This window comes from Mus pahari, chromosome 13 (genome assembly GCF_900095145.1).
Source record: "Mus pahari chromosome 13, PAHARI_EIJ_v1.1, whole genome shotgun sequence".
Taxonomy (NCBI): domain Eukaryota; kingdom Metazoa; phylum Chordata; class Mammalia; order Rodentia; family Muridae; genus Mus; species Mus pahari.
In genome coordinates, this window is record NC_034602.1 from 30,622,985 (window position 1) to 30,636,743 (window position 13,759).

General features: G+C 46.6%; 1 protein-coding gene across 2 annotated transcripts in view; it reads left to right on the forward strand.

Moving 5' to 3' along the window:
• Crmp1 (collapsin response mediator protein 1) overlaps window positions 1–13,759 on the forward strand; it is a 50,757-nt gene that overhangs the window by 18,959 nt on the left and 18,039 nt on the right. For both annotated transcript variants that reach the window (XM_021210282.2, XM_021210283.2), the window contains exons 2-4: window positions 4,308–4,396; window positions 7,872–8,056; window positions 12,879–13,043. In XM_021210282.2, the coding sequence (XP_021065941.1) occupies window positions 4,308–4,396; window positions 7,872–8,056; window positions 12,879–13,043 (439 nt within the window). The remainder of the gene's footprint in view (window positions 1–4,307; window positions 4,397–7,871; window positions 8,057–12,878; window positions 13,044–13,759) is intronic.

Below are 13,759 nucleotides of genomic sequence, written 5' to 3' on the forward strand. Positions count from 1 at the left end.
GAGAGAGAGAGAGAGAGAGAGAGAGAGAGAGAGAGAGAGAGAGAGGCAGAGGCAGACAGCAGACACAGAAAGACAGAGACAGACAGAGAGGGGATGACTTAAAAAAACAGAGTAGCAACCATTTTTAGGAAAGAAGACAGACAGACACCTCAATTCTTGCCTTGAGTATACATTCTCCTCTACAGATTTTTTGGTGTCTGTCCCCTGGTGGTCCCTCCCTGTCATGTACAGAATCTGGAGTTAGATGGAGGGGTGTGTTTGAGCACAGGCTCTGCTTTGCGACTCTGGAAACAGCTGGCTGGGGATGACCCGGCACACTGCCTTTAAATGCCTCCTTTCAGGCTGTGCCTGAGAAACCCACTATTAAATGTGACAAAGCAGACAGTGCTCCCTGCTGCGCAGTAGCTGTGCATGACTCATGCTTGCCTGCTGCTGGTGCTGGAGAAACCTCACCCCCCACTTGTCTGTGCTGCCCCAGACACTCAGGGCCCAGTCCTCTTCTGTCTGATGCTTTGCACTGCCCTCTGAGGTCTCATGGGGTTGCAACATCCTCTCTGCCTCCTTCATTAGGAACACAGGACAGGAGGTTGGACTGGAGGAGAGCTACTAATTTCGCACTTCTAACTTTAGAGACATTCCAGCTGGGGAGTGGGGGCTGCTCCATATTTTTTTCCCTTTGAACAAATGATGTCATCTCTTTTCTGTTCTCACATACTCATCTTTCAAGGACCAGTTCAGGTACTCTAGGATACCCATCTGCCCATCATCCTTCAGTATTTCCATCCATCCATCCATCCATCCATCCATCCATCCATCCATCCATCCACCTGCCCACTCATCCACCCACACATCCATCCACCTTCCTCAGTTCTGTCCATCCATTCATCCACCTAATAATTCATTGTTCCATGTCATCCATCTATCCTTAATATATCTATTTTCCTTCCTTTTTTCCTTCCCTTTCCTTCACTCCCCTCCTTCCTTCCTTCCTTCTCTCTCTTCCTTCCTTCCCCATCTCTCTCCTCCCTTTTCTATCTATCTATCTATCTATCTATCTATCTATCTATCTATCTATCTATCTGTCTGTCTGTCTGTCTGTCTGTCTGTCGGTCATTCTTTCTTTCTTTTCTTTCTTTCTTCCTTCCTTTCTTTCTCTTCCTTCTTTCCCCTACCTCTCTCTCTCCTTCCTTCCTTCCTTCTCTCTCTTCCTTCCTTCCTTCCTTCCTTCTCTCTCTTCCTTCCTTCCCCCATCTCTCTCTCCTTCTCTCTCTCTCTTTCTTTCTTTCTTTCTTTCTTTCTTTCTTTCTTTCTTTCTTTCTTTCTTTTTCTTTCTTTCTTTCTCTCCCTTCCTTCTCCCACCTTTCTCCTCACTTCCTTCTTTCCCTCTCTTCTTTCTTTCTTTCTTTCTTTCTTTCTTTCTTTCTTTCTTTCTTCCTCCCTCCCTCTTTCTCTTTCTTTCTTTCTTTCTTTCTTTCTTTCTTTCTTTCTTTCTTTCTTTCTTTCTTCCTCCCTCTTTCTCTTTCTTTCTTTCTTTCTTTCTTTCTTTCTTTCTTTCTTTCTTTCTTTCTTTCTTTCTTTCCCTTCCTTCTCCCACCTCTTTTTCTCCTTCCTTCTTTCTTTTCCTTCCTTCTTTCCCTCCCTTCCTTCCTTCTTTCTCTTTCTTTCTTTCTTTCTTTCTTTCTTTCTTTCTTTCTTTCTTTCCTTCTTCCTTCCTTCCTCTCTCTCTCTCTCTCTCTCTCTCTTTCTCCCTCCCTCCCTCCCTCTCTTTCTCTTTCTCTTCCTTCCTCCACCCATCTCTCTCCTTCCTTCCTTCCTTCCTTCCTTCCTTCCTTCCTTCCTTCCTTCCTTCCTTCTTTCCCTCCTTCAGTATATGGATCTGTACTGGTTAGTTTTTACAGTCAAGTTGATACACTTAGTTGAGGAACTGCCTATATCAGATGGTCCATGGACAGGTCTATGGGGACAGTTTTGATTAATAATTGATGTAGGAAGGCCCAGCCCATTGCTGGTGGCACCATACCCAGGTGGGTATTGTGGGATGTGTAGAAACCTAGCCGAACGTAACGTAAGTCAGTGAGCAAGTGAATAAATAGCTTTTCTCCATGGTTCCTGCCTCTAGGCTTCTGCCTTGAGTTCCTGGTCTGACTTCCCTCAGTGGTGGATTCTGACCTAGAAGCTAAAGTGAACCCTTTCCACCCCTGAGTTACTTTTGGTCAGTGTATTATCATGACAACACCTTAGAATCTAACGGGGGCAAGCCACGCATTAGCTAGTCATGGATAAAAGCCCGTGTGACAGATGCTCTCGTAAGTGCTGTGGAAACAGAAGGCAGGTGTGATGTGTAGGTTCTTCTGGCAGGTGCAATCAATATGTGACGCTCTCTCAGATGCCGCCAACTTCAAGACCCCATGATTTGTTTCTGCTCGGCAAGCCACAGCTTTCTTTTTTTTTTTTTTTTTTTCTCGAGACAGGGTTTCTCTGTGTAACCCTGGCTGTCCTGGAACTTACTCTGTAGTCCAGGCTGTCCTCGAACTCAGAAATTTGCCTGCCTCTGCCTCCTGAGTGCTGGGATTAAAGGTGTGCACCACCACACCCGGCTAACTGCAGCTTCCTTTGTTGGGATCCTTGGCTGGGCTTACGGAGACACCATTACAATCATGGTCCTTGGGATCTTCAGCTTGTCCTAAGAATTTTAAGGTTCTGGTAGATTCTTGTTTAATTGAATCCATATTAATTGTATTTGGAATCTCACGCCCGCCTCCTTTCTCTGTTTCCACTGCCAGCTTCCTAGGTTCTCCTAGATTCCCTGCTCTCCCCCACGTATTTTGTCAGGGCCCTGTTTCAGGAGACTGGATTTATCTGGTTCTCCGTCAGACTCTCCCTCCTCAAGGAAGGGGACTTAAGGCACCGTTTGAGAAGCCATAGAAACAGTAAATGAGTACACAGCAAAACTGGATAGCCTCAAAAATACAAAGAAAAAAATCTTAATGCTGAACACTGCCCTTGGTGAAATGAACAGACACTTCTGTATCCACAAGGCAGAGTATCCTGTAGGCATTTAAAATCAGAATCATGAAGAACATGTCATAACTTGGGACATGCCCATGGCAAAATGGAAAGAAAAAAGGCAGAATCTCTCTCTTTCCCTGTCTGTGGGCTTTACACAGTCTTCAGTGTGTACATAGCACTGTCTCTCCCTTCTATGTCTCCATTCCCATGACCTGCTGTGGTCCAGCTCTCCACAACTTATCTGTGGGTCTGAACCTGCCCTACCTAACCCCAGATGAACTTGGAAGACCTACTCTTGCCCTTCTGACCCCCACGAATCCCGTGACTTCTTAAACATTGTCCTCTCATCTGTTAGCCTAGCAGAATAGACTCAGATGCCCCATGTCTTCTGGCTTTTCAGAGCCTGGCCCTGACCAGGAGCTAAAATAATGAATCAGCCGACATGTGACTCAGGCAGGGGGAGGTCAGGATGGATGGTCTAGAGGCACAGCTGTGGAAAACATCGAGCAATACGAAAACATCAAAATGTGTGGCCTCGGGCCATCTGTGAGGGGAACATTCTTTTAAGTCTTTTCATTATCCTTGACAATTCTCTGAACACGATTATTATCCTACTTAAAAAGTGGCTTATGAAATTTTTATTTTACGGATGACCTAGTTTCTCTAATGAGTGGAAGTCACGAGGGAGGGGAGCAAGAGCTCAGAGAACTCAGTGTAGGTGCAGTGGAGGCTTCCTGTCCCTGCTTCCTCCACAAGTACAAAGACATTTCTGAGCAAGTCAGTAAGACTGAGTATGATCTGTGGGATGTTGGGATAAAGGAACTGGTATTCATCGAGTCAGTGGGAATTCAAACCAACTATTTAGTTGGGAGCTTGCTTGCACTTTCAGAGGGTAAGTCCATGACCCCCGGGATTGTCAGGCAGGCACGAAGGCAAGGCTCTGGAGCACTAACTGAGAGGTGACATCCTGATCTGCAAGTTGGAGGCAGAGAGAGAGAGAGAGAGAGAGAGAGAGAGAGAGAGAGAGAGAGAGAGAGAGAGACTGGGCTACAAATGGGCTTTTGAGCCTTGAAAGCCCACCTCCAGTACCTCCTTCAACAAGGCCACACCTCCTAATCCTTCCTGAAAGAGTTCCCAGCATTTAGATATATGAAGCTATCGGGGCCGTTCTTATTCAAGCCATTACAATGCTCATAAACATACACTAAAGATAAATAAATCCTTAAAGGCCAAAACAATCAAAAGAACATATAGGTCTTGTCCTTGTCATTGATCTAATGTATCATTTTGCTTTTCAGAGTGACCGGCTCCTCATCAGAGGTGGACGCATCATCAACGATGACCAGTCCTTCTATGCCGATGTCTACCTAGAAGATGGACTCATAAAGTGGGTTGGCCAGAACAGACTATTACATCCTTATTAGCCATGCTGGGTGTGGGGTGGGTGGTGGCTGGGTTTCATCATGAATTCTGAGGAATCCATGATCTGAGGGTTTATGATCATCTCTGTCCCCACTGCTGTGATGGCTCCATTGCTGCTCTCGACCATTGATATGAGATGGCATAGATTTCCTACCCAACTCTTCCCTTGTGGTCTGGAAGAGGAAAGGAAGAGAGGGGAAGGCCACCATAGGTCCACCCTGGAATCCCGTACAGGAAAAATGGGAGGAGTGTCAGGCTGGAAGGGACCCTGCCAGTAGGACCAGCCTGGAACCATGTGTGCTTTAGGAGGAAGAGGAATAAGAGGGTGGGAGGAGGGGGATGGGGTTCTGGGGTACAATAGAAGACACCATTGTGCAACACACAGTGAAGAAAGGGGCTCAGGAATGTGGGCTGTCTCTCGCCTCCACTTCTCATCCTGAGAAACTAGAGAGGCCAGTAGGGAGGGAAGAATGGGTCCCACTACGAGTGCTTCCTGGGCACCCTAGCAAGATGCTGTGCCACATAGTCTGGGGCTCTGTGGACATGCAGTGTAGGTCAGTGTAAGGGTCTACAGCCCATGGCAGAATCACTGGGCTGTGCTGCCTCTGGAGGGGACTCATTTGGATCACTGCCCTTCCATTTCACAAGCATAGTGGGCACTAAGTGAGAGGATCCATATGATGTGAGTAGGAATTTTAGCTCTGCAGAAGGTGCCCAGTACTCAGTAGGGCCGCTTCTGTACTTAATGGACCACATATCTTCCCCGGAGCCCTTCAGTTTCCACAGGATCCCATGAACTTGGAGAAGAGACGCTGAGTTCAGGTGGGAACTGTGTAAGGGAGACGGACAGCTCTCATCACAGCAGTCACAGTCAGTCATCCTGTGGATGGCCCCTTGACACGCCTCCCCACATTCCATGCCGCAGCTTCCAGCTGTGGGGAAGCCCTTGTGTGATGCCAGGGTTTCCTAGAAGAACCCAGTTGTTACAGACGCTCTGTGGGCCTGCTCATCTGGCCATTCTTAGCTCCGAAGCCTGAGGCTTCTGTGTTCTACCTGGGATAGTTGCTCATTGGGGCTGGCATTAGGATTACCAAGGCAGTATTTTTTTTCTCTCTCCATTGTTGATGTAGAAAAGTCAAGAGGAGTTGAGAGTATCTAAGTTTCGTTTACAAGTGAATTTGCTGGCATCTGCATCTAGTGATGCCATCCAAGTGAGGACATTGGAAGATGCTAAGCTCCCATTCTGGTCTGCCCGAGGCTGGCCCTGGTGCCTTGACAGGGGCCAGGTTACTAGTTGCTATGGTTGTCCTTCTCAAGCCTGTTGTGAGATTTCCTCCTGGGAGATGATTCTACGTTCCTGTCTCAGCAGGTTCCTGATTGCTGGCCAATGTAGCACGTTTGGTCATGGCAGCCTGGCCCTCTGGGAAGCTAGGAGTCTCTCTGGTGGTTATCATTTTTGGGCAGCTTTGCTGGGCAGGCCCAGGAGTTCGTGTGATACTCACAGCTGTGCTGTGATTGCTTCACTACGGGGAGGGAGCTGTACCCAGTGTGTGTAGCACTGTCCCACAACCCAGAGCTGTAACACACACACACACACACACACACACACACACACACACACACAAACTCTTCAAGCTCAAGTCCCAGAGCAAGATAAGGCAGGTCCCTCTAAGAAGGCTTCTATTGTTTCTAGATAATATCTTTGCCCTACGTCTTCTCAGGATTATCGCCCCATGTGCTCCATTGTCCTAACATCTTTTTTTAAAATGTATATTATTTTATATTATTTTTGAGATTAGCATAATTACATTTCTTCTCTTTCCTTTCCTCCCTCCAAACTCTCCCTCTTACTCTTTCAAATCCATGGCCTCTTTCTTCATTAATTATTAGTACATGTGTGTATGTATATATATACATATATATTCCCAAATATAACCTGCTCAGTCTATACAGTGTTTCCTGAATCTACGTTTCCAGGGCTGACCATTTGGTATCGGGTAACGAGTCGGTGTGCATTTCCCCGGGAAGACTGTCTCTCCTGCCCTCAGCACCCCTTAGTTGCTGGTAGTTCTTTGTGTAGGGTTGAGGCGCGTGAACTTTCCCCTTTGGCATGCCCATCGGTGTCACCCTTGTTCAGCTCAGGTTTGGATAGTCGCGTCAGTGCGACTTTATGAGTGTAGCTCTTCTGACATTGCCACAATCTCAGAACAGACTTCCTGATCCTCTGGCTCTTACGGGTTTTCCGGTCCCTTTTCTGTGATGTTTCCTGAGCTTTGGGTGTAGGAGTGTTTTGTAGACATGTCCATTGGCACTGGCCTCCGCAGCTCTGTATTTTGATTGGTTGCTGGCCTCCGCAGCTCTGCATTTTGATTGGTTGCTGGCCTCCGCAGCTCTGCATTTTGATTGGTTGCTGGCCTCCACAGCTCTGCATTTTGATTGGTTGCTGGCCTCCGCAGCTCTGCATTTTGATTAGCTGTGGTTCTGTAGTATTCTCTATCTGTGTGGAGAGAAGCTTCTTAGGTGAAGGTTGAAGATGATGCTTATCTGTGGGTATAAGGACACATGTGCAGATTGTTTTTTAGGAATTGTGCTGATTTAATAGTGGCTTTACATTTTTCTCCAAGATCCATGATTTCTTAGCTCTGGGTTGTTGGCTAAGTCTCCAGTCCCAGGCATGGTTTTCTCCTCTTATCGAGGAGTTCTTAAGTCCAATAAGAGAGCTGTTAATTACCATCAAGGTATGCCTGCCACTTCTGATCATTGACCTAGGGCTAAATGCATGGTGACCATTGAGAAAGTTCATAGGCATCGCGGTTGTGTAGGGAGATTTGGTTGCCTTCCTCCTTATGTCTTTTTAAATGAATCCTAGTCCTGTTGGATTAGGGCCCACCCTAGAGACCCGTTTTATCTCTGTGAAGACCTTGTCTTTATTACAGAAATATTCTGAGTTGCTGGGGGTTGAAGCCATAAACATAGGAATGTTAGGGGGACACATTTCAGTCCTTAAGTGTTGGTGAAATCCTGTGGAAATAGTGATCCTGCTGCTGCTGCTGCGCTCAGGGACTCTTCTCTGTAACCCTTAGGGAACTGTCAGAAACACGTAAAGTTCCTGAGCGCTGGCCACTTTGTAGAGAGGACAGTTTCTTCTTAGCTCTGCCATCTCCCCTCCTGGAGTCTCCTAAATAGCCCAGCCAAATGGCTAGCCCTCCTGCACTTCTGAATTTATACTGCATTCAAATATTAGAAAGCAGGCTCTGAGAATCCTACGCCTGAGTCTTTCTTCTCAGCCCAAAGCCTTGAGTCAGCTTGGGTGGGGAACATGTACTCTGAGGAGCTGACACTGTACAGTTGACTGCCTTCCATTGTTTTGTTAAAAACAACAAACAACCCAAACCAACCAAAACAAACCAACTCACAATTTCTTCGTTATTTGCCTCTAGACAAATAGGAGAGAACCTGATTGTTCCCGGTGGAGTGAAGACCATCGAGGCGAATGGCCGAATGGTCATTCCTGGTGGCATTGATGTCAACACTTACCTGCAGAAGCCCTTCCAGGGCATGACCTCAGCTGACGACTTCTTCCAGGGCACTAAGGCAGCGCTGGCAGGGGGAACCACGATGATCAGTGAGTGGCACTTTCCCTGGCCTTGGGGACATGGTCCATGAGCTCTGCCCTCCCCATCAGTACACACTGGTGCTCGATGCACCTGGCCCCGTTCTCAGGGTTCCAAGTAACTCCTTGTTCCACCCTACCACAATACATGAAGATCATCGCTGTGGGTGCTTTCATCTAGAACAAAAGAGTTCAAACATGGTGGAGGTTAACTCTCTAAGTTATTTTACTGTGTATCCGAGTGAAATTGTTACCCTTGTGCTGTGTTCAGATTGGGTGTTTGCAGGTTCTTGGCCTCTTATTCAAGGACTTGAAACAAAAGCTCCATAGGTTTGCAAAAAGTAATGAAGAGGTGTTACTCAAAGCAGAGTTAGGGAACAGGTCAGAATCCCCTGGGAAGGCAAGAGGAAGACACCCAAGGGCCCCATTATTCAGGGCTTCTTCTTATGGGGGTTCAGGGAGTTCTGGTTGCTAGGGGCCATGGTGAGGGTGGTTCTGTTGTTACTCACAGTGTAGATCACACACTTACTTTTCTACTGTACAAAGCCCCTGCCACAATAGCTCTGATTTTAATCACATCCACTTCCAAGTATGTATAGGCAGAAGGTGGTAAAGAGGGAATGCTGCCTACAAGCTCCCTTTCAGACCATAGTTTGCTTTACTGTACATGCACCCTGAACCAGTTCAGACTGAATAGGCCTTTCTGGTCTCATACTTGGGCATAAGGAGACCATGATTGATTGACTAGAACCTAAAACCAATGGTTGTTAAGGGAAGGAAAAATCCCTTCCATTGCTCTGAGAGGGGTGTGCATGCAACTCAATGCAGCTGGAGTCCTAGGCTGCTAAGAGGTTGCTAGGTGTGTTATTTAGAGTGGTGTGTGTGTGTGTGTGTGTGTGTGTGTGTGTATGCATAGCATGTGTAGGTGAGAATCTCAGGCTACCAAGTCAATTATTATTTATTGATGTGAATATTATTTAAGGCTGTGCATAGCCCAAGCCAAGTGGAGTCCCAGGTTGCTAAACTGTTCCTTATGCTTGCTTGCCTTAAAATGACTTGTGAATCATAGAGGCTGAGTATGTTATATTAAAGATGGTATTTTTTTTTGAGCTTATAGTTTTGGAAAACTGAAAGTTCGAGATTCAGTGGTCCCCCTCAATTCAGCCTCTGTTGAGGGACTCCTGAGTCACATAGTTCTGGCAAATGCCACCATCCTATGAATGCCAAGTGTGATGGGAGGAGATCACAAGGCAGGGCTCACTCTCTTTATCAAAGGCATCAGCTCACCGAGTGATCCCAGCATCAGTACCTTCTACCAGCACAAAAATGTAGCATCCCAGTCACCTTCCATTAGGCTCTACCTCTCAAAAGCTCCAGCATGGGGATCCTGGGGACCCAGCTTCAGACACATAAATACTTGATGGACCTACTCAGGTCACATCTACGCTGAATCTGAAGCCCCATTTACTATTCTGCACTCATATGTGTGGACAGCAGGGTAGCACTGCAGTGGTCACGCCAGGCTATAGCTGGATCAGGGCACTGGGGCATTCCCTTTATGGAACCCATGCAAATGTATTCTACTCATGGCCCATACCACTAAGCAAGACGATCTGCGAGACCTTCCACCTCCTCTTGCAGCAGCAGCCCTTCCCTTGCTCTCATTCCTACTCATAGTGGTTGCACTAAGTCACAGGGCCAGGCACAACTTCCCTGAAGATCTGTCTGCCCCAGTGAGGCAGGGAGACATTGGAGAGGGCAGAAAGCTTTGGGAATGACTGATACCAGTTCATTACAGTATGCCTGCTCCCTCTGCTTTGCTTCCTTTGAGTGCCTGCTTTTACTTGGGTCCTGTTGCTATGAGGTTTTCTTTTAAAAGGCAAGACTTACAATATTCATTTGTCGAGCTCTGCTTCCAGAAAGCTTACTTTCAGGCTGTCAAGCCTTACCTATTCCTGCAGTATATACAAGAGACTACCAATTGCCGGCAGAGCCATCTGAGCTGTGAAAACCAGCTCTCACCTAGCTTGGCTGACAAGTCAAGTCAAGTTTATGTCTTTTTTTTTTTTTTCGGTTTTTCGAGACAGGGTTTCTCTGTGTAGCTCTGGCTGTCCTGGAACTCACTTTGTAGACCAGGCTGGCCTCGAACTCAGAAATCTGCCTGCCTCTGCCTCCCGTGTGCTGGGATTAAAGGCGTGCGCCACCATGCCCGGCTTAGTTTATGTCTTTTTTAATGAATAGCCCTTGAACCCACTCACTGGCTAGGAGAGAGGATGGACATGGACTTTAGACCAGAGTGAGCTTGGAACTGATCCTCGGAAACTACAAGGATGGGCCAGGAGCCTCAGTTTCCCTACCTGCAGGCTAGGTATTATGGTTAACATTCCGAATGGTGGACCCTGGCATCGATAGTGATGGAGATGACAGTGGCAAAGGTGGTGATGGTGATGATGATAGTGAAGATATCAATGGACCTGAATTTGATAGTGTTAGTGATGATGAAGATAGTGTTAGCAACGGTGGTGATATAAACAGATATGATGGAGGTGATATTGGTCATGGTGATGGTAGTGGTGATATTGATGTGGGCATATTGTGGTGGTGATGATGATGATGATGATGATGATGATGATGATGGTAGTTTCCTATTTACAACATGACCAAGGCATCTTATAGAAGACTTTAGTTGGTGTCTTAAATAGGTCTTCTATTTTGCTATGAAGGGACACCATGATGACCACTGCAACTCTTACAAAGGAAAGTATTTCATTGGGGCTGGCTTATCGCTCAGAGGTATTATCAGTATGACATGAAGCCTAGCATCATGTAGGTAGACATGGTACTGAAGAGGTACTGAGCGGTTCTAAATCTGGATCCATAGGTAGCATGAAGAGAGAGTGAGCCATCGGCTGTGGCTTGAGCTTCTGAAACCTCAAAGCCCATCCCCTATGACACATTTCCTTCAACAAGCCCACACCTACTTCAACAAAGCCACATCTTCTAATAGTAACACTCCCTATGAGTCTCTGGGGGCCATTTTCATTCAAACCACCACAGTTGGGCTTTCAGTTGGGCTTTCAGTTCCAGGGTGTTATGTCAACGATGGCAGAGCAAAGTCATGGCAGCTGCAATAGCTGAGAGCCCAGATCTTGATCTGCAAGGAAGGGGTAGAGGGTACGTTGCAATAGGATGAGTCTTTTGAAACCTCAAAGTCTGTACCCAGTGACACATCTCCAACAAGGCCATATCTCCTAAACCTCCACAAATAGTTCTAGTACTTGGGGGCCAAGTATTCAGATGTCCAAGTCTTTGGTTTTTCGAGACAGGGTTTCTCTGTATATCCCTGGCTGTCCTGGAACTCACTTTGTAGACCAGGCTGGTCTCGAACTCAGAAATCCGCCTGCCTTTGCCTCCTGAGTGCTGGGATTAAAGGTGTGCACCACTATGCCCAGCTAGATGTCCAAGTCTTATGGGGGACATTTCCTTCAAAGTACCACAGTCCATTCTCTCGTCCCCGTAGGCTTGTGGCCATATCATAGTGAAGCACACATTTGGTTAAACTTCAAAGTTCTTGTTGTAGTTTCACATTCACAGTCTCAAAAGTTTCAAAGTTCAAAGTTCATTTGTTGTTGCTTTTTTCCTTCACAAGTTGAAAGCTCAGCTAGATGGGGGTCTAACCCTGAGGGAATCCCTCGGTTATTCCAGCTTATATCTTGCTTTTCCCTGATTTCCTTATCTCCTCCAGTATAAGCCTTAGGACCAACATCAACTCTCCTGTTGCTTTCTTCTCCACATATTGTGGATTTTGTATTTCATTTTGCACTTCTTACTCTTCTCTATTGTAAAGCCGAACAAAAATGATTACTAATAACCACAAGACAGAGCCAACACTAGGGTGTCTTGAAATCTCCTCCACCAAAGAAATTCATCTATTCCTTTTGGGTTTAGCTTCAGGAAAATTCTTAGCTCAAGGCCAAATGACAGGCAGATTCTTTGCCAAAAGATCACAGGAATAGCTGCTAGCCCAGTGGCTGCTTAAGTGCTCATTCCTCTCTTGAGATGGGCCTCCATATAGATAGCTCTCAGCACTGCTGTCTCCGAAGCTTTGCTAGGATGACCCATTATGCTCAGCTTATGGAATTCGTCTGCTTTTCCAGTCCAAAGGCTCAGTCTTCCACATTCCTCCTCATATCTCAGCAATCTCCCATGACCCAGTACCAATTTCTGCCTTGGTTACTTACTGTTGTGACAAAATACTACAGCCAAGGCACCTTATAAAAGAAACTGCTTAATTGCATTTATAATTCCAGAGGGTCAGAGTTCTTGATGGCGTGATGAAGGCATGGTGGCAGGAAGAGGCGAGAGCTCACTTCACGATTCTGAGCAGCAGGCAGGGATCATACTGGGAATGGCAGGAGAATTTTTTTGGAGCTTCAAATCCCACTCCCAGTAGTGTTCTTCCTCCCACAAGTCACCCCTCTTAATATTCCCCAAACAGCCACCAAACGTGGAACAAGTATCCAAATGCTAGAGATTTATGGAAGACATCTCATTTAAACTACTGAAGTGGTGACATTCATGGACATGATGGTGGGAATATGATGATGGTTATGGGTTATGATTGTGGTATTGGTTATGGTCATGGTGATGGTGGTGGCGGTGGTGATGGTGGTGGTGGTGGTTGTATGGTGATACTGATGGGAATGATGGTGATAGTGTTGATTGATGATTTTGGCAATGATGGTAATACTGATGGGATAGTGGCGGGGGTGATGTGGCCACTGTTGGAACATCGTGGGTTCTGAGCATCATGCCCCATGTCTCTCTGTCCCAGTTGACCATGTTGTTCCTGAACCTGGGTCCAGCTTGTTGACTTCCTTTGAAAAATGGCACGAGGCAGCAGACACCAAATCCTGCTGTGACTATTCCCTCCACGTGGACATCACAAGCTGGTATGATGGCGTTCGGGAGGAGCTGGAGGTGCTGGTGCAGGACAAAGGTCAGTGAAAACCCAGAATGGGCTATAAAATCCTTTCACCCTCTTCTGTGTGCCCAGCTTAGAGCTACACACTTCTGTTAATACATGGGAGGATGTGCTCCCATTTCAGGGAGTCTGTTTTGTTTGAAACCTTGAAAAAGCATTCCTAACCCACAGAATAAGGCCTATCTCCATAGCCTGACACAGAAGGACTTTGCAGGTCTAGTTCTACTTGTCACTTGTCACTATGGCTGTGATCCCTTGTCACCTGCCTTGCTGCTGGCCTCTGCTCAAGCTATTTCCCCCACAGGAGTGTCCATTTTCTGCCTGGTCAAATGCTCTTCCTCACAAACCAGCCCCGCAAAGCTCTTTCCCTTTAGCCTGTCAGAATTGCTTTATTCCTAAATACCTGAAACTGAGTCTGGCCTTTTGGGGGCACAGCCTTTGCGTTGCTCTCTGATTTGTCTGGCTGGCTCTGTGAATAACTTTTGTGGGTAGACGTCTTGGTATCCCACTTGGTTCCCCTCTGTTCAAACTCACACCAGGTGACCCTGCTCATTACAGACATGTCCAGCTGTTTATTGTATTGAGTAGAAATGGACCAGACAGGAGGAAAACAAGGACTGGCAGGAGGATGGAACAAGGTCGAGACATCAGTGGTCAGTCCAAAGGGGACCTTCCCGAGATCCCTCCTGTACTGCAGAGGCTTCAAGGGGTGCTGGGTACATTTTTAATGT